The following is a 20,918-nucleotide window of genomic DNA, read 5'->3' as shown; positions in this document are numbered from 1 at the left end:
AGAAAGTGTATTGGTTATCCATTGCTTGTAACCAATTAGCCCCCGAAATTTAGCAGCTTAAAACCACAGATGTTTGTTATGTCACTCTACGTCCGAGGGTCAGAAGCCTGGGAGAGGCGCAGCTGGCTGGCTCTAGCTCAGGGTCTGTCTTAGTCCATTCGCTGCCATGACACATCTCACCAGCTGCATGGCTCATAAGCAACGGAAATTTGTCGCCCACAGTTCTGGAGGCTGGAAGTCTGTGAGCAGGTTGCCGGCAAGGCAGGCTCTGGCGAGCTCCCCTCTGGGCTGCAGATAGCAGCTTCTCACTGCACCCTCACATGGCAGAGTCTCTCGGGTGCCTCTTTTATAGGGGTACTAATACCACTCATCGGGTTCCACCCTCAGGACCTCCTCAGCTCCCATCAAACGGCCCCACCTCCTAACACCATCCTTGGGAACGGGAACATTAAGATCATAACCAGGGAGAATAAGGCCCTTCGAGGCCACACCCTCCCCACAGGTCAGGGAGCAGAACACCGGGAGAGCTTGAGCTGCTGTCTGCTCTCCGAACCTCTGGCCTGGGAGCCTGTGCTGGGCCCTCTGCAGGGCCGCGTCCTGGGGTCACTGCCTCCCATCCCAGAGGGAACCCTGGCTGGCCCCTACTTGCTTATCTTATCATTTCTTTTGGGGATGGGGCAGTGGAAGGAGATCCTTCCTAGGCCCAGATCCAGCTGAGACTGTAAATCCGGTCTGGGTCTGAGGTGGCAAAAGCCATTTGCCCAGGATGCCTTTGCAGGCCCCTGGTTTGTGGGAAAGGTACGGCCCAGGATGCGTTTGCAGGCTCCTGGTTTGCGGGAAAGGTGCGGCCCAGGATGCATTTGCAGGCTCCTGGTTTGTGGGAAAGGTACGGCCCAGGATGCGTTTGCAGGCTCCTGGTTTGTGGGAAAGGTGCGGCCTCCGGGGCCCTTGTCTTGGGGGAAGTTGACGGGACAGCAGGGCCAGCTCAGCCTCAGTTATAAAGAACACTGGGAGTTACATTTGGGTGGCTTTGGGAAGGGACCAAAGAATCTCACACCTTCGCTGCCTGTGTTCTGGGAGGGAGGAGGCCTCTCCTAGGCTTCTGTCCCCCCACCCCAGCGCCCAGGGTTGTGCTGGTTTGAGCAAGGGATGGGTGCTGACTCATCCTGCAGGCCAGGTTCATTGCACTATCCCTGCCCTCTGTGCCTCAGTTTACCTAAGACTCCTCTGGGCCAGATGGTGTGGAAGGTCCCCACCCCTTCCCGTACTTGTGAAGGTGAAGACCCCACCCACCGAGTGCCTAAGGCTGTGTGAGGCAGGTGGTTGTAGGGGGGTCTCACTTGGCTCAAGGCTCTGCCAGTACCACCTTGGACTCCTTCCTTTGTGAACCCGGAGCCCCCCTTTGATTTTCCAGTGTGCCATGCTTGTTCTGTAGCTGGCCCTGGGTCCTGGGGGGCTGCCTGGAAGCGAATACCTAGGGTATCACAAGGAGTCTGGACTGGGCACGGTGGGAAGGCTGATCAGCTTCGATCCTGTGTGTGCCTCAGCTGCACCTGAAGCCTTAGGAGGGTCCTGTCGCCTCGCTGATGCCCACCCCACCCACCTCCCACCTGTGCAAGGGGGACTTTTGGGACATCCACAAGGGTTAAGTGCATGCTCTGATCAGCCATATTTCCTCCAACACTTGCCCGGGCAAGCGCAGCCGTGGGTAGGAGACAGGACACCAGCGGGGGTTTCGGAGCCAGCCAGAGCGTGGGGGGCGATTGGTAAACCCCAAGGCCCCCGCGTTCTTAACTACCGGCCACCTGTCTCCCTCTTCCCCAGACCAAGAAAGGCTACCAGAAGACAGTTCTGGAGATCGACACCCCCAAAGTGGAGCAGGTGCCCATCGTGGACATCATGTTCAATGACTTCGGTGAAGCGTCACAGAAATTTGGATTTGAAGTGGGGCCGGCTTGCTTCATGGGCTAGGAGCCGCCGAGCCCGGGCTCCCGAGAGCAACCTCGTGACCTCAGCATGCCATTCGTTCGTGAGTGTCCCGTGCACGTCCTGATCCTGGACAGTGAAGGCTTCTCCCTCCCCTCCCGCCTGACTTCATCTGCGCCTCGGCACCGCGGGGCGTGGGACCCCAGCCCGGAGAGAACAGAGGGAAGGAGCCGCGCCCCCACCCGGAGCCGAATCACATGACCTAGCTGCACCCCAGCGCCTGGGCCCGCCCCACGCTCTGTCCACACCCACGCGCCCCGGGAGCAGGGCCACGCCTCCAGCCCCCCAGCTCACCTGACCCATCCTGTTCGTGAATAGCTCGCAGGGGTCTCGCAGGGGTTGGGGGAGGGACTGCCAGATTTGGACACTACATTTTTTTCTAAATTCAACTTGAAGATGTGTATTTCCCCTGACCTTCAAAAAATGGTCCAAGGTAAGCCTTGGAAAGGTCATCCCACCGTCACCAAAGCCTCCGTTTTTAACAACCTCCAACACGATCCATTTAGAGGCCAAATGTCATTCTGCAGGTGCCTTCCCGATGGATTAAAGGTGCTTATGTTTTTGTGAGTTTTAAGTAAATATTTGTATTGTATTGTTATAAATGTTAAGTGTGCCTGGCTTTCAATCATGCACGGAAACCCAGTCTCAGTCCCACGGACAGAATGGGCGAGGCATGGATTCTGGGTTGCAGTACAGTTCTGATTAGAAATAGGAAGTCTCCCCACCCCCGCCCTGGCCAAGAATGTGCAATAAATTAGAAATTTGCCCGGGGCAGCAAGAATTTATGCTGCCGTTGAAAAGCAGGTACCAGTGCTCCTTTTCAGACAGTTTTTGATTCGCTCTAGACTTTTTTTTAATAGGGAGGGAAAAAATTGGGTAATTTACTTTTTTCTACATGCACTTAGACTAAAACACAGGTTTAGATTAATTTTATTTGCTTCCTTTTTCCGCTTTTCTTCCCGCAGAGCCTGATGGGAGAATGTCCAGGGCAGGGAAACCACATTTTTTGTAGGTGATAATGAAAATTGGTGCTTATTTTTTACACTTCTCTCTTGTGGTGCTATCTGTTTTAAGGTCTCCTTGAAGGCGCACCGGGGTACCTGGCCATGCCTGATTCTCCTCGCTTTCTTTATCCTGTTATTGCCTCCACAGTCTGTTGCCAAGGACTTTAAGATCAATGCACGTCACTTTCCTTTCCACTGGGCAGGATAGCCAAGCACGCTCCCTCCTGCACTCTCCTGCCCCGGTGCGTCCACTCCCGAGGGCTGTTATGAGGACTGGGTTGTGCCTACTTGATTTGAAAACACACACAAGCAATAAAAAGCCTCTTCCCGCATTGTCTGTGGTGTGACCATAGCAGATTGTATTTGGTTCCTGAATGTTTGTGGTGCTAATTTCTGTGTTTGTTCCAAGCCGTTCAGTCGTGCCATGCGCTGCCTCGGTAGATGGAGTAATGTACAATGAACTCCGTGAGTCTCTCCAGGGCTGCCTGCGGCACATCTTTTCCAAGTAGCCGATTTGGATTCCCATCTCAAATGTCCTGGATGCGAGCGTCAGCGGCTCCAGAGCTCGGGGTGGGTGAGGTCCCCCTTGGGGAACCCTTTCCTGGCCATCGAGGTCGGGGGGCTGCCGTGGGCAGGAGGACCCGAGGGGCAGCCAGGAAAGGCGACCTCTTCACTGTGAAAAGTTGCCCAGGTGCAGCTCCTTTTCCTTCCACCGTGGGAAATGCAGGCTGAGCCCTCGGGGTGAGCCCGTGGGGCTCTGGTGCTGTCCCCCACCCCCACCACCACCAGAATGCAGTTCCAGCTTAGGAAGCCACAACCAAGCCACCCAGGAGGAACAAAACACCACCAACGCGGATTTTCCAAATTTCCCTGGAAAACAAGTCTTGCTCTTGCCAAAGAAAAGTCCGGCTTAGAGAGTCTCTGGAGCCCAGGATGCCAGCATGTGCCAATGACTGTCCCCTTCACCTCTTCAAAAGAAAAGCCATAGCCGAGGACTGTCCCGCGACCCCCGTGGACTGCGTCTAGGTCATGTGATTCTGTTTTCGTTTCTCATCCCATCCAATTTGTCCTTTTCTCCTGTCATTTTCTTCCTCTGTGGTCCCTTCCAAGTTGTTATAATTTGTACTGAACTTCAAAATGTGTCCCGTTCTCCCCAGACCACTCTAGCCACAGTATATTGCAATAAAATTACTTCTTATATTTGCAGAAATTCTTTTGGTGTAATTTTATTTTTTCTTCCCAATATATATAATTGGACAAATGCTGGCGAAAAGAAAAAAATGGTAAGCAAAAAACCCAAGATAAAGTTTCTAGGACATCAGGCCTTTTGAAATACAATGTCAAATGACACATTGAACATTTTCAAAAAATCCGCTAGACATGTCATAAGTTTTAACTGTAATGCCCAGGAAAGGATATCTTAAAATATTCTAAACTTGTGTAACAAAGGAATAATTGTAATAGTTTTTCAATAAATCGAGTTGGCTGTTTCCACCGTAAACAGATGTGAATGGCTGTCTTCTTAGGGGTGGCCAGGCCCCTCCCAGACAGGACTGCACACAGTCCCAGGATGCTAGGAGCTCTGGAGATCACCACACTGGCCACCCGGAGAAAGGAAGGGATGGCCCCGGCCATTCTTAGGTGGAGCTTGACCCTCAGGAGTGGCCAAGGCTGGTGTGGACAGCTTTGTGCCCTTGGGAGGATGTTAGAACGTAGCCGGGCACCAGCCCAAAAGGTGTTTCAGCAACTGCTGGGCATCCACACCACTGTGTGCTGGCCTCACTCTTCACCCCGGGCAGTCAACACCCTGCGGGAATGTTCTGGAGGCGCTCCAGCACTGCCTTTCCAGCTGTGTAGCAGGATTAGACTTCCTGGTTCCTTGTGGCTAGGGGTCGGGGAAGGCATGGGGCTCATTCCAGCCAATGACCTTGAGCCCACATGTCATTTGCCTCTTCCAGTCTGAAGGTGTGATTTCCTCATGCATAGCACCAGCCACGTTTCATGGAGGGGCTGCATCACTAGTAGGTTCCATGAGTGAGCCCCCTGCCAGCTGGTGAGAACTGGTAGCAGGAGCAGAAGAAGCACATTTTTGTTTTATTAAAGCCACTGATATCAGGGACTGTTTATTACTCTGCCGAATAACCTAAGCCAGTGGGTCTCCAGCAGGGTCCGGGGACCAGCAGCCATGGCACCACCTTGTTAGAAGTGCCAATCCCTGAGCCCCATCCCAGACCTGCTGGCCCAGATGCTGTGGGAGAAGGCTGAGTCATCTGAAAGCAGGTCTCTGAGCAACTCTGCTGCACGGTCAAGCCGGAGAGCCAGTAACCTAGGTGATCCTGAATTGTGTAGGTGCTTATGGATGGGGCGACTTTCACAACAGAAAGGTGGTCTGCAGCATTGCCCGGGGAAGCTGGGGCTGTTGTGAGAGGATGGGAGGCTGTTGACCCATGTCATCCACAGGCAGAACATTGGGTACAATTGTTTGATCACTGTGATAGCTCAGAGGTAAATTATGAACTCATAGCTTGCAACCCTTGGGGAGGAGGTTCGACATGAAACGATGGTGGGACAGGCTGGATGCCTGGACTCCGTGTGGCAAGGTACCACATGGCAGACCAGCTCTGGAAACAGCCAGGAACGAAAGGAAACAGCCCACGAATCAAGGATGTACAGAGTTGGAAGAGGCAACCGTTTCCCAACATCAACTGTTTAAAGACCACATTGAGAGACGACAAATGCCAGTTAAAACTCAATCATCATGAATTTGAGCAGCTCATCCCTTTCTTAAAATCCTGGAGTAGATTAGGATGGCGCCTAATAAATACATTTGAGTTGGGAAAGTGACTCCAGCAATGGACGCTCGCAGTCATCAAAGGTTGACGGGTCTGAAGGTCCCTGCCATCGAATCCAGAGCAGGAGAGAGAGCATGGCAGGTGGGCGGACAGTCAGCATGGTGCCTGCTGGTGGAGCGGCCAGAATTGCACAGGTGGGCAGCTGATCTGTCCTCCGGAGAGGCATCCTGCAGAGGGGCCCCGGCCTGGTCTGGAGGAGTCGGTGGCTCAGACTCACAATGACCCTTTGACCGTCGCAGGCAGCAAGAGGCTTGAGGTCTGCTTCCAGGTACTGCCCTCTCCTATGAAGTGCCCTGAGGGTGTGGGCAGGGAAGCCTGGGAAGGGAGGAGCCTCCCAGGAGCTGAGATACTGGCAGACGCTCTGCTGGGGCAGGAGCCCCTTCCTGGGTGCAGCCTCTGGAGATGCTCCCTTTGCAACTGGCTCCAGAGATGACTGGAAAGAGGGATTTCATTTAAATGCACCACCAGGTAGAGGCTGGCAACCCGGAGGGCCCTCTCTTCCCCGGGGTCAAGCTCCAGGACAAGCTAAGTGAAGCTGGGCCAGGGGAAAGCCAAGGTCCTGCTGGGGGCGCCCTGGAGACAGAGTGACTCTCTTCCAGGGGGTTACGATGCAACTCCTCCCTGCTGCCTGCAGGCACAGAGCTCAGCTACCTGCCAGCTTCATCCGAGGCAAGCACTGTGAACTCAGCCTCCAAGTGAGGCAACCAAGGCCAAGGCTCGCAAGTGAGGCCCGCCCCTGGTTCCTCTGTGCACCTCGCCTCACCCCTAGAGCCTGGCTGATAAAAGCACCTGCCTGCAAGCTTGGCTGGAGGAACCCGCACTGGGCCTGGTGCCTCATGAGCGTTCACAATGTGTGTCCCCAGGAACGTGAGCAGAGCAGCTGGGCTCAGCCCCCACACCTCTGCCTCCCACTGTCATGGCCCCAGCGATTCTTCAGCGAGCACCTGAGCATGTCCTGGCCTGGGCTGGGTCTCCTGAAGACAGGGTGCCAGTCCCCAGTCTCAGCCTTGGAGGAGATGAGATCCGCTCCCTGCCCACTGTGCCCCTGAGAAAGACGGAGCGCTGAGGCCGGGGCTGTGTCGCAGCTCGCAGCATCTCATGAGCCCAGGGTGGGATTCGTGTGGAATGCCCCAACAGGAATGGGTGATCACTGTCCTTTCGTTTTAAGCGTTCCCAGAGTGCCAAGTTGATCCTTGCTGGATGAGGCAAAATGTCTCTCCCCATGAAAGAGAAAGCAGGTTGTCACTCGCCATCCGGAGCGGGAATTAATTCAAACTTCCTGTATTGGAAGAGACGTCCCTCAGCCCCCTTTATCCTAGCACTAGTGCCCTGGGCCCTCAGGGTGTCCTCAGCATGACTGAGAGGAAGGCAGGCAGGAGGGAAAGTGTGTGCACGCCAGCTTGGCGGGGCACAGAGGCTTTCCCAAGAGGCCTTGTCCCTGCAAAGCTGGGCCCCGGGCTCCAGGTGTGGGGTGAGGGAACCTCTTTGCCTGCCAGGGCCCTTGTCCACTAAGATCCTAGCCTGCCCCAGACAGTGGCCTTCATGTGGGCCACGGGTGGGCTTCTATGTAGATGTGCATAGAGACACCTGGCTCTCAGCCAACCTGCCTGGCTGGGGCCCAGGACAGCTGGGATCCAACTGATTTCTCAGTCACAGGGAGGCCGGCGGCTGAGCCATGGCACAGTTGTGGCCCAGAGTTGTGGGACTCCCCTTGCACCCGTCATGCAAGGGGAGTCCCATGATTTCTCAGGGTTGTAGGTGACAGCTCTGGGAAGTTTCCTGGGGAGAAGGAATCCTGGAGGGAGGGTGCATGCCCCCAGTCTGCCTTCCTTGCCTTCCTCCTCCCGCTGGCCCCAAGGAGATCTGCCACCACATCCATTCATTCATCTTTTCATCCATCCATTCATCTATCCATCCATTCATCCATCTATTCATTTATCCATCCATCCATTCACCCTTTCATCCATTCATCTATCTATCCATTCATCTATTCATCATTTACCCATCCATCCACCCTTTCATTCATCCATTCATCTATCCATTCATCTATTCATCATTTATCCATCCATCTATTCATCCATCCATCCATCCATCCATTCATCCACCCTTTCATTCATCCATTCATTCATCCATTCATCCATCTATTAATCTATTCATCATTTATCCATCCATCCATTCACACATTCGTTCACCGTTTCATTCATCTGTTCATCCATTCATTCATTCATCTATCCATCCATCCATTCATCTATTCATCATTTATCTGTCCATCCATCCATCCACTCATCTATCCATCCATCCATCTGTTCATCATTTATCCATCCATCCATCCATCCATCCATCCATCCACTCTTTCATTCATCCATTCATTCCCCCATTCCTTCATTGGCAGTTCGTTGACCACCTGCTGTGTGCCAGGTGGGAGCAGCAGGGGAGAACCCACCCTCAAGGAGATGCCACTCCAGGGGACACGGGCTGACCAAGACCCACAAGGCAGGGGTGAGGTGTGCCCAGAGGAATGAGACCTGAGGGAATGTAAAGGGGAGGAGACAATGTGCATGTGTGCGGGGTGTGTGTGTGGGTGATGTGCATGTGTGTATGGCACATGTGTGTGCATGTGCTATGTGGTGTGTGTATTTTGCATGTGCTATTTGTGTTTATGCGAAGTGTATGTGTGATATGTGTGTACCTGTGTGTGTGGTGTGCCTGTGTGTTGTGTGTGTGTGCCTGTGGGGAGCTGTGCCTGTGTATGTGATGTGTGTGCCTGTGTGTGTGTGCCTGTGTGTGTGTGGTGTGTGGTGTGTGTGTGTGTGTGTGTGGTGTATGCCTGTGTGTGGGGGTGGTGTCTGTGCGTGTGCCTATCTGTGTGGTGTGTGTGCTGGTGTGTGTATATGTGTGTGTGTGCCTGTGGGGAGCTGTGCCTGTGTATGTGGTGTGTGTGCCTGTGTGTGTGTGGTGTGTGTGGTGTGGTGTGTGTGTGTGTGTGTGTGTGGTGTATGCCTGTGTGTGGGGGTGGTGTCTGTGTTTGCCTGTGTGGTGTGTGTGCCTGTGTGTGTGCGCCTGCGGGGAAATGTGCCTGTGTGTGTGGTGTGTGCTGCATGTGTATAGTGTGTGTGCCTGTGTGTGTGGTTTGTGTTGTGTCTGCATAGTGTGTGTGTGGGTGTGGTGTGTGTGCCTGTGTGTGCATGGTGTGTGCCTGTGTATGTGGTGTCTGTGCTTGTGTGTGCCTGTGTGTATGGGGTGTGTAGTGTGTGTGGGGTGGGGATTGAAGTGCTCTCCTGGGTGACCAGGGCCACTGGGAAGGTTCTCTCTGCCTGGAGCCCAGTGGGCAGGAAGGGCTTTGCAGGAGAGGGAACAGCAGAGCAGAGGCCAGAGGGAGGGGGAGAGGGAGGGGAAGTGGGAGGGGGCTGGTGTGGCCTGAGCAGAGATGGGGAGGGAAGCCACATGGGGCAGTAACCCAGACGCAGGCTGGGGGTGGCGCAGACCCATGAGAGTGTGTCATGCTCCAGCTCCGGGTGTTTCAAAGGTGGGGTTGATGGGATTTGCTGAGAAGAGGAGGTCAAAAGTGAGAGGAGAGAATTCCAGAAGATGCTCAGCCACAGGCATGACCCCCACAGCGCCACAGGAGCACATACACACATGCACACACGTTTACCCACCAACAGCTGTGGCCTGGTGAGAACAGGCTGAGGACAGCTGCCTCAGCGACCCAGGCTCAGACACCACCAGTGCCCCATGTGACCTCGGGGAATCTGCTGCTCAGAGCTCCTGTCTGCCCATTTGCACGTGGGACCTGTGAATGGAGGAGGCACTCTGGCCATGTGGCCAGAGGCCACGTTCCTGTCCTGCAGATGTCTTGGTGACGAAACCCCATCCATGCATGAGGAGGAAGGTGGGGACGTCCCTGGAGCTGGCCCGTGCTAGGCCAAAGTGTTCCTTCGAGCTGTCCAGGGCTGTCCTAGTGAGTGTCCCAGGCTCTGGCCACCCAGGAGGGCCGGGGACGTCTGCATTCGGGAGTGGGTTGGAGAAGGGGAAGATGGGAGAGCAGGAAGCTTTTGCAACTGCTCCAGGGCCATCGGGAGGGTGCAATTGGCTGACAACCGGAACTTCATGGATGCTCACCCCACGTGCCCACTGTGTGGGTCCAGCTCCCAGTGTGGACACTACCTCCTAGTGCCCACTAGCTCATGCAGGCCTCCGGGGCCCTCCCAAATCCACGCCTCCCAGGGCCGGGTCCTGGTTGTTCCCCACTGGGGAGCTGCGCCTCTCCATCACCAGCAGGTATGTGATCACACCTCCCAGGAAGCACACGATCACACCTCCCAGGGATCGCGGATCACACCTCCCAGGAAGCATGGGATCACACCTCCCAGGGAGCGTGGGATCATACTTCCCAGTGAGCGCGGGATCACTCCTCCTGGGGAGCACGGGATCACACCTCCCAGCGAGCACAGGATCATACCTCCCAGGAAGCACAATATCACACCTCCCAGGAAGCATGGGGTCACACCTCCCAGGGATCACGGATCACACCTCCCAGGAAGCACGATATCACACCTCCCAGGAAGCACGATATCACACCTCCCAGGAAGCACGGGATCACACCTCCCAGGAAGCATGGGATCACACCTCCCAGGAAGCACAGGATCACACCTCCCAGGAAGCACGGGATCACACCTCCCAGGAAGCACAGGATCACACCTCCCAGGAAGCACGATATCACACCTCCCAGGAAGCACGGGGTCACACCTCCCAGGGATCACGGATCACACCTCCCAGGAAGCATGGGATCACACCTCCCAGGAAGCACGGGATCACACCTCCCAGGAAGCACGGGATCACACCTCCCAGGAAGCACAGGATCACACCTCCCAGGAAGCACGATATCACACCTCCCAGGAAGCACGATATCACACCTCCCAGGAAGCACGGGATCACACCTCCCAGGGATCGCAGATCACACCTCCCAGGAAGCATGGGATCACACCTCCCAGGGAGCACGATATCACACCTCCCAGGGAGCACGGGATCACACCTCCCAAGAAGCACAGGATCACACCTCCCAGGAAGCACGGGATCACACCTATCAGGAAGCACAATATCACACCTCCCAGGAAGCACAGGATCACACTTCCCAGGGATCGTGGATCACACCTCCCAGGAAGCACGATATCACACCTCCCAGGAAGCACAATATCACACCTCCCAGGAAGCACGGGATCACACCTCTCAGGAAGCACATCACACCTCCCAGGAAGCACAGGATCACACCTCCCAGGGAGCATGGGATCACACCTCCCAGGAAGCACATCACACCTCCCAAGAAGCACAGGATCACACCTCCCAGGAAGCACGGGATCACACCTCCCAGGAAGCACAATATCACACCTCCCAGGGAGCACATCACACCTCCCAAGAAGCACGGGATCACACCTCCCAGGAAGCACGGGATCACACCTCCCAGGGATCGCGGATCACACCTCCCAGGAAGCACGATATCACACCTCCCAGGAAGCACGGGATCACACCTCCCAGGGATCGCGGATCACACCTCCCAGGAAGCACGATATCACACCTCCCAGCAAGCACAGGATTACACCTCCCAGGAAGCACAGGATCACACCTCCCAGGAAGCACATCACACCTCCCAGGAAGCACGGGATCACACCTCCCAGGGATCGTGGATCACACCTCCCAGGGATCGCAGATCACACCTCCCAGGAAGCACGATATCACACCTCCCAGGAAGCACGGGATCACACCTCCCAGGAAGCACGGGATCACACCTCCCAGGGGAGCCACACGCTCTTGATGAGACAAGGCCAGCGCTCAGCAGAAGTGCTCCTGGTATTTCTTGGTGTTTGTCCATCAGTGGCCCCTGACCTGGCTGCCTGTTGGAGTCACCTGGGGAGCCCCCTAAAAGTACACATTCTAGGTCCACCTCTAGGCCTTCTAAGCCAGGCCAGCTGCAGGGAGGCGGTGGTAGAACCTGCAGTGTGTGAGGTCCCACACCCCCACCCCATAGGGTTCTCTGCTCGGCTGCACTTGGAGCTGACTTCACTTCAGCTGCCTGGAGACAGTAGCCCCACCCGCTCCCACACACCCTCACTTCTGCAGGAAGGGGTCTCCCGTCAGAGCCCACAGCGGGCTGGGCCTGCAGCTGCATGAAGTCAAATACTAAAACCTCCTGAAGAGGGATCCAGGAAACCACACCGAATAAAGTTAGAAGTGTGCACATGCAATGTTATGTATGCTTTAAAGTTACAGGTGTGCACAGGTAGCATTGTGTATGCTTTAGATGAAGTTAGAGGTGTGCGCACGAAGCATTGTGTGCTTTAGATGGAGTTGGAGGTGTGACCATGTAACAGTGGGTGCTTTAGATGCAGACATAAAACGTAAGCATATATTTTACATACATATCATAGGAAACACACCACTGCATGGAGATGTGGGAGTCAGATTTAAATATTTCTAATATAATGAAACCTACCCGGAGCATAAAAGGGAGCCATTCATTCTGCTCCAACAATCTCACAAATGAGACTTTGTCATGAGAACAATTTCAACAGAGGAGAAGAAACAGGCCGAGGATCGAATCAAAGCGAGGCAGGCCATCCAGGGAGGTGATGTGGCTGTCTGGGGGTGGTGGATGTGCAACTGTAGTACATGGGAAGAGCAGACCCCGCGACAACGTCCCACAGCCCTGGGGTGACCACTGAGGCATGGGAGGCATGGATGTTTGTCCAGATTTCCTCTGACAAGGCAGCCTGCAAGATAAGCAGGCAGCATCGCCATCCTTGCCCAGGGGCCTGGTGAAGCCCATCCTGACCTCCCAGCAATGTTCAAGGGGACACTGCTCCCCTAGGAGAGCCCCTCCAGTCATACAAGGCTGAGGCACACAGCCTGTGTTCCCAGTGTGGCCAGGTCTCCAAAGGACTCTGAGGCCTGGGAGACCCTCCCCAGCTCTACGGGCCGTCCCCATCACGCCCTCAGCCTGGGGAAGACGGCAACGGTTGGAGGGACTGGGCCTGCTCTTTCTCCCCTCCTTCCAGCTCCCCTCCCAAGCTGGGAGAACCTGCAGGCTGCCTTGGCTCGACTCAGGTTGGGTTGTGATGACCCAGAAGCCTCTCTTGGAGACTGGGGACTGTTTCTGTACCCCAGCCAGGAAAACATCACTTTCTAGTAATATCCCAGGAGTGAATACTTCCACAAAAGCCACAAGCACTTTCTGCCCCAAACATCTTGCTTTTTGTCTTTCCAAATTGACAAATGGAAATCACGTAGGTTTGGGAGAAGCCTAATTCCCCGACATCTGTTGAGAACTGACATGTTCAACAGAGCAAGACTCTCACTACCCTTTGGGACTTCCTCAAATTCATTTTAAAACTGGAAGCCACTAGACTGAATGCTATTTAGAAGGGTCGGGATGAATTCAAAGACTCTTCCTAAAGGTGGGAGGCTGACCATATAAGGGCAGTCTGCTCTGTGCCTGCATTCTTTACTGCTGTATCACAAATGATCCCAAAGCCTGGAGGCTCAAAACCACACCTATGTATCATCTCACAGCTTCCGAGGGTCAGGAATCCAGAAACATCTCAGGGGGTCTCTGCCTTGGGATCCCTCTTGCCCCAAAATTGCAATCAAGGTGTCACCCAGGACTGGAGTCTTATCCGGGTCTCATCTGGGGAGAGCTCCGCTTCCAAGCTGACTCACGGCGGTTGGCAGCATTCGGGTCCTTGAGTGCCGTTGGACTGAGGGCCTCAGGTGGTGGCTGGCTGTTGGCTGGAGGCCACCTCAGTTCTTTATGATGTTGGCCTGTCAGCACAGCCACCTGCTCCATCACAACCACAAGAGGAGAGTCTGCTAGCAAGATGGAAGTACCATCTTTTATGCCAATCACAGAAGGGATGCCCCATGTCCCTTGCTATATTCTGTGGGTTAGAAGCAAATTACTAAGCCCAGCCAGATTCAAGGGGAGGGGACTCCACAAGGCTGAGGGTGTGGGAGTTGGGGAGCCGCGGTGCCAGCTTTGTGTCTGCCTGCTTAGGGTTCGGGAGGTGTGAGTGTCGATGCCTGTGTGCTCTTCAACTCCGGGACCTGAAGTGTGTTTCTTACACATTCATGCATGGGATGGGTCGGAAGCGAGATGTGCGGCTGCCTGGTTTCCTCATCCACAAAACAGACTGTGCTTCCACAGCTTGTAGGGCCCGATGAGTTCATGGCTGGGACACGCATTCTCCCAGGGCCCCAGCAACTGTCATGCACTCAATCACACCGGTGCTGCTCACCACGTGCTGGCCAGGGGATCTCAGGGTGCCACTGATCACAGAGCAATCTCTTAGTGTCCAGAACCTGCGGGGTGTGCGGCCTTGGCTTGGCAAGTGAGTATCTTGAGAGAAGAGAATGTCCTGCCAGCGATGACCTCAAGTACACCCAGAGACCAGACTCACAACTGAGACCCCAACCCCCGAGAGCCACCCAGAGGCTAGGAACCCCCAGACTGAGCGCCGAGCCTGCTCCAAGCGGGTGGAGTGTTCAGGACAGGCTTCCAGGAAGAGGTGAGATCTCACCTTCCACAAGAAGGTGGAATGTGGAGATGTACCAAAGAAGCCATTTGGATCCCTTTCTCAAGCATGCCTTTGTGATGTCTGTCTGTCTATTGGAGGTCTGCCTGGAATGCTGTTCATGGAACAGCCTTCTGCCCTCTGCACTTGGAGGCCAGATCCTAGAGCTGACCCTCTGCAGCTCTCTCCCAGATTCCAAAAGATGAGAGCGCAAAATGAGAAGAGGTGGTCCTCCACAGTGGGGTAGAGGGAGTCCCCTTTTTCATAGCTGGAGCCAAGACAACCAGGATGGGAGCTTGGGCCACATGCCGCCAGTCCATGTTGATCCAGCTCCAACCCTGTCCCATGGCAAATGTCATGGAGGAGACAGCCATCCCCTCAGGTGAGGCAGGTGGAGGTTGATGTGGGCCCGGGAATATGGCCGTCCAGCATTCGCTGTGCCCCACCTGAGTTCCCACTGCCCATGCAGCACCCGCAGGCTCTGGGGAGGGACGCAGATGCCAGGTGAAGTGGATCTGACCCGGGCCTGGAAGGATGAATTCCCAACTTCCCTGACCCTGCCTGTCTGCCTCAGCTCAGGGAAAGCCACCCTGCTAAGCTGGGTTCGTCCCTCCTGGGGGTATCCCAGGTGTGAGGGGTTCCACAGGGCTGGCTGGGTGCAGCTAGCAAGCCTCCCACCCACTCCCAGCCATGGTACTGATGCCAAATGCCACGCCACTTTCTCAAGTTCTGTTGGCTTCAACTCTTCCTGGAAACACACCACCCTCGTCTCATGCCCCCCAAGGCAGGGCAGGCTCCACGAGCCCGTGGCTCTGCCTCATCTCCCTGGAGCCTTGCCCACCCAACTTTCGTGCCAGGCGTGGGAGTCGATTAGATCGGTGCTGGGCACGCAATAAAGGCTGTGCTAGTGGGAGTCAGCCATGATTACCTCGGTCTGCACTTTCTTGAGAGACAGAGGCAGGGCAGATATTGAAGCAGGAGCATAGCCTGGCCCAGGGCTTTGGTTCTGATGAGAGTAGGCAGGGAGCGGGGGGCACCGTTCGTCAAAGCTCCACATTCAGGCTCATGGTGGGCATGGAAGGTGTGGATCTGGGCTCCACGCTTGGAGCCTGGTGACAAGAGAAGATTGGACTAAGAGAGCTGCTTCTCCTTCACCCTCCTTCACCCTCGGGGAGCCTGTGGAGACAGAGGGCAGGGCCTGGGAGCCCCTGGGAAGGGCTGACAGTGCTCTCACACTTGAGCCTCCTTCAGAGCCACCTGGAAGCTTTCCTAAAACTGTTTGCAGGGTCCCCTGTAGCTCCCCCTCAACCCCTCCCTCCCTGCTGAGGGCCTGGTTCAGTAGGTATGGGGCGGCCCCAAGAATGTGTGTTTCTAGAAAGTGTGCAGGTGCTGCTGCTGCTTGAAATAGGCGGATTTGCTAGGCTTCCCAGACTTCTGCTCTCAACCCAGCCAGGTCGTACTCAAAGTAAGGTAACTCCTGCCCTGTGGATTCACAAAAATATACCCCTAAGGTTCCTCTGACGCTAAAATTCCACTGTAAAGAAATGTACTCCTTCCATATAAAGCTTGGAATATCATTAAAATCCAAGTGTCTCCAAGACTCGACAGGTGTGGTGGTGTTGTCGTTGTTGTTTCAGATGCGGTTTCGATGTTTTGTCCAGGCTGGCGTGATCTCGGCTCACAGCAACTTCTGCCTTCTGGTTTCAAGCGATTCTCCTGCCTCAGCCTCCCGAGTAGCTGGGATTACAGGCGTCTGCCACCACACCTGGCTAATGTTTGTATTTTTATTAGAGATGGAGTTTCACCATGTTGGCCAGACTGGTCTCAAACTCCTGACCTTGTGATCTGCCCACCTCGGCCTCCCAAAGTGCTGGGATTACAGGCGTGAACCATCACGCCCGGCCAGGTGTTCTTCTTATAAACCACTCTAGCAAGGTTCTGATCCTTTTGTAGAAATCAATTTGACAACCTTTATTTAGGGTAGAATTTTGGTACAGAAGAAAAGATCCTGAGAAAGAAGAGAAAGTGTGGAGGCCTCCTCTAATGGATGGAGGCCAAGAGTGTGCTGCATGTGGCACTAAGAGCCAGTCTCACCCACTTCATCCCTCATCAGGGAGGGTGTTATTTCTCTCCTGTTGAGACCCCACTGGACGTAACCATGGATGGAGGACACTGCGGTCTCACGTACTGGTTTGTTCCGCCCTAGTTGGCATCTAATTTTCCTCTGGGAAAAGAACATGATTGCTGCTCAAAAGAAAGAAGAATGAAGCGCCTGGACAAGAAGTGGTTTTGCAGATGAATGAGGGAGGGGAATTCACAGTCGAGAGAGCATCATAAGAAATGTCCTGGCGGAAGTGACGTAAACGTATTGTGTGTAGATAATAAGAGCATTCCCTGTTTGGTCACAGGGTGGATGAATAGTGAAAGACAGTGCAGGAAATCAGGCATGGCCTGGAATATGGATAGTGGCTTTGAACCCTTTACAAGGCTTACACTGTGTTCCGAAGCAGTGGACACACATCCAGGGACAGGGTTTGAGGACAGGAGATGGATGTAATCACAGCTTGGCTTTAAAAATATGCCCATCAATGATAGACTGGATAAAGAAAATGTGGCACATATACACCATGGAATGCTATGCAGCCATAAAAAAGGTTGAGTTCATGTCCTTTGCAGGGACATGGATGAAGCTGGAAACCACCATTCTCAACAAACTAACACAGGAACAGAAAACCAAACATCGCATGTTCTTATTCATAAGTGGGAGCTGAACAATGAGAACCCATGGGCACAGGGAGGGGAACATCACACACTGGGGCTTGTCGAGGGGTGGGGGGCAAGGGGAGGGAGAGCCTTAGGAGAAATACCTAACGTAGATGGTGGGTTGAGGGGTGCAGCAACCACCATGGCACGTGTATACCTATTTAACAAACCTGCACATTCTGCACATGTACCCCAGAACTTAAAGTATAATGAAAAAAAGAAAAAAAAATGTGCACCTGGCATTTAGTGTGGAAGGTAGGCATAGGAGGCACAGAGGCCGCTTCAGCAGTCCAGAGAAATAGTAAGGACATGGGGGAAAGCATAGATGACAGTCACCCTGCTCACTGCCACCCCACTTGGTGCAGGAGGGGACCCCAGGCCACCTATACAGTCAACGCCTTCCACACTGGCTCCCACCACTCCTCACTCCATCTTCTGCTCTCTGACACCCTGGCCCTCTTACTGTGTCTCAGATCCGCCAAGACTTTTTCCTTTCTGTAAGACTTTACCCCAAATATTGCATATCTGACTCATGTTTTTCAGTTCTTGACTCAAATGTCACCTTTTCAGAGAGGCTTTGTGGAACTAAAAGTTTAAAAAAAACAACTCACGCTTCAGACTTCTAGCATCTGACAGTTGAGAGACAGCTTACATTAGATTAACTCTCCTGTGAACAAAAATACTCTAGAAAACCTATGAAAATACAACTATTGGAAGGCAATGCAGAGTCACTAACAGCAGGCAGAATCTGGATGTGGAGGAAATGCCAGGAGACAGGAGCCACCCTGCATGAGAGCTGGGCACCCCGATTTCCTCCCCTGGGCCCTTCCAAGTCCATGGATTGCAGGGGCCACTGGCCAAGCAGAAGGCAGCTGTCCTGTGAGGCTGAGGACTTGCTGCCAGAGATTGAGGCGACTGGAGTGGCTGGGACTGGGGTGAGAAATTCTGAAAAAGAGGAAGCCATGTGAGGAAGCCCCAGCACCTGCTGACAGAATGCATTCATAGCCTTGCCTGCCTCCTGGTGTCAACATGCAGAGATGTGGCCTCCCTCCTGGCACCTTCTCTCCTCACCAAAGTGCCATGGGCAAGACTCACAGAGAAACAGTGAGCCCCTCAGAACTGGTAGCTAAAAGCCCATGGTGGGCTGCCCAGATTCCCTGGCCCTTAGTCACCTGGATTCCAAAATACCAAGTTGACATAGACTCCAATGAACCTGCTGGGGAGAAGTTGCCAGAAGGCTGGCACGGCTGAGCAGAGATCCCAGCGGCTCCCCAGGGTTGAGGAGACAATTGGAGTTCAAGCCCCACACTTTAATGAATTTGGCAAATCAGGCTTTCCATTGAGACCCAATGCTTAAGCATTATATAAGCACCATATTCTAGAACTAAAGCTTTTACCTTAGGATTAAGGACAACACACAACCATTCTAATAAAGTCTAAAACCAAAGCATCCACAGAATCAAAAGTGATCTTCCAGCAACTTGCCTGCCTGCTGGCACAAAGCTCAGCTTTGTCTGAGAGAGGGTACAGAATTCAGAATTCTATAACATAGCATTCACGATGCTTTGCACAGAATCAAGACTTACTAGACATGCAAGTGAAGAAGGAAAATGTAATCCATAATCAAAAGGAAAAAAAAATCAATGGAAACAAATGAATGAGTGTTCAGATGCTGAAATTTCCAGGCAAATTATTTAAGTAAGTAGAATAAATATGTTAATTTATATGCAAGAAAATTTAGATGTAACGAGTGGAAAAATGGAGGATTTCAAAAGAGATATGGAAATCTAATGACAAGCACAGTATAAATATTAAAAGTAAAAATTTTGATACGTAAAATTAAACATTTATCAGATGGGAAATACAAGGAAGGATCAGGGAATACAAAGAAGTGTTGGTAGATGTAGAAAATAAAAAGTTCCTCTTCGAAGTTTCCCTTCTTATTAAAGAATAAATCATAAGTATTAGAAATAATAGTTTCTTTTAAAGACTAACTTTATGCTAGACATGCTCACAGGCACGTAGTATATTCTATGTCCTTGTATTTTAACCAAAATATCTGTGCTGGATGTGCTCACAGGCATGTCCCAGCTCACAGCCTATGCCCATCCTAATTTGGAAACGTTATTACTTTTCTAAGTCCTTTTGTAAGCAACTTTCTCTTTTCCTTTGTCTTTCCATTACTTTTTACCTATTTAAAACAGTTTTAAACAATTAGCCAATCAGGTTTTAGTTTAGAATGTAAGGTCTGGCTCCAGCCAATGGAGACAGGACACAGTAGCAGGGACAAACTGCGTAAGGAATAAAAATTGCTTCCCTCCTTTGTTCGGATGTGCTCTTGCCATTGTTCCATCGGTGATGAGCACCCTTTCTGCAGAAAGTACAAAAGGCCTTGCTGAGAGAATTAAATTATGTTCAAGTGCTATTTCTTTGCAGCACCAGGGAACAGGCATTCTGTTTCTAAATAAACATTTTTACATGTAACATAGATACCAAAGTTGAGGCATGGAAAATAAAGTTTCTAGAACAAGTGCACAAAGCCTCCATCTTCACTGGGAAGGTAGTGAGCAAACTGAGAGAGTGCAACTGCAGTCTAAAGAAGGGAGAGGGGAAGATGGCTGAATAGGAACAGCTCTGGTCTACAGCTCCCAGCCTGAGCGACACAGAAGACGGGTGATTTCTGCATTTCTGTTTGAGGTACCAGTTTCATCTGACTAGGGAGTGCCAAACAGTGGGTGCAGGACAGTCCGTGAAGCGCACTGTGCACGAGCCAAAGCAGGGCGAAGCATTGCCTCACTTGAGAAGTGCAAGGGGTCAGGGAGTTCCCTTTCCTAGTCAAAGAAAGGGGTAACAGATGGCACCTGGAAAATCGGGTCAGTCCCACCCTAATACTGCGCTTTTTCAACGGGCCTGGAAAACGGCACACTAGGAGATTGTGTCCCGCACCTGGCTTGGAGGGTCCTATGCCCACGGAGTCTCGCTGATTGCTAGCACAGCAGTCTGAGATCAAACTGCAAGGCCTCAGCGAGGCTAGGGGAGGGGCGCCGGCCATTGCCCAGGCTTGCTTAGGTAAACAAAGCAGCCAGGAAGCTCAAACTGGGTGGAGCCCACCACAGCTCAAGGAGGCCTGCCTGCCTCTGTAGGCTCCACCTCTGGGGGCAGGGCACAGACAAACAAAAATTCAGCAGGAATCTCTGCAGACTTAAATGTCCCTGTCTGACTGACAGCTTTGAAGAGAGTAGTGGTTCTCCCAGCACACAGCTGGAGATCTGAGAACGGACAGACTGCCTCCTAAAGTGGGTCCCTCACCCCCGAGCAGCCTAACTGGGAGGCACTCCCCAGTAGGGACAGACTGACACCTCACTCGGCCGGGTATTCCTCTGAGACAAAACTTCCAGAGGAACTATCAGACAGCTGAATTTGTGGTCTCACGAAAATCCGCTGTTCTGCAGCCACCGCTGCTGACACCCAGCCAAACAGGGTCTGGAGTGGACCTCTAGTAAACTCCAACAGACCTGCAGCTGAGGGTCCTGTCTGGTAGAAGGAAAACTAACAAACAGAAAGGACATCCACACCAAAAACCCATCTGTACATCACCATCATCAAAGACCAAAAGTAGATAAAACCACAAAGATGGGGAAAAAACAGAGCAGAAATACTGGAAACTCTAAAAAGCAGAGCACCTCTCCTCCTCCAAAGGAACGCAGTTCCTCACCAGCAACGGAACAAAGCTGGATGGAGGATGACTT

General features: G+C 53.0%; 1 protein-coding gene across 2 annotated transcripts in view; it reads left to right on the top strand.

Moving 5' to 3' along the window:
- The window catches only part of COL5A1 (collagen type V alpha 1 chain), a 210,114-nt gene extending 205,914 nt beyond the window's left edge, over positions 1-4,200 (top strand). For both annotated transcript variants that reach the window (XM_055270439.2, XM_055270438.2), the window contains exon 66: positions 1,825-4,200. In XM_055270439.2, coding sequence (XP_055126414.1) covers positions 1,825-1,971 — 147 coding nt within the window. In that variant the 3' untranslated portion in view covers positions 1,972-4,200. The remainder of the gene's footprint in view (positions 1-1,824) is intronic.
- The last annotated feature ends 16,718 nt before the right edge of the window (positions 4,201-20,918 follow it).

The sequence above is a fragment of the Symphalangus syndactylus genome, chromosome 3, assembly GCF_028878055.3.
Source record: "Symphalangus syndactylus isolate Jambi chromosome 3, NHGRI_mSymSyn1-v2.1_pri, whole genome shotgun sequence".
Lineage (NCBI taxonomy): Eukaryota > Metazoa > Chordata > Mammalia > Primates > Hylobatidae > Symphalangus > Symphalangus syndactylus.
This window is presented reverse-complemented; position numbering and strand designations above follow the sequence as displayed.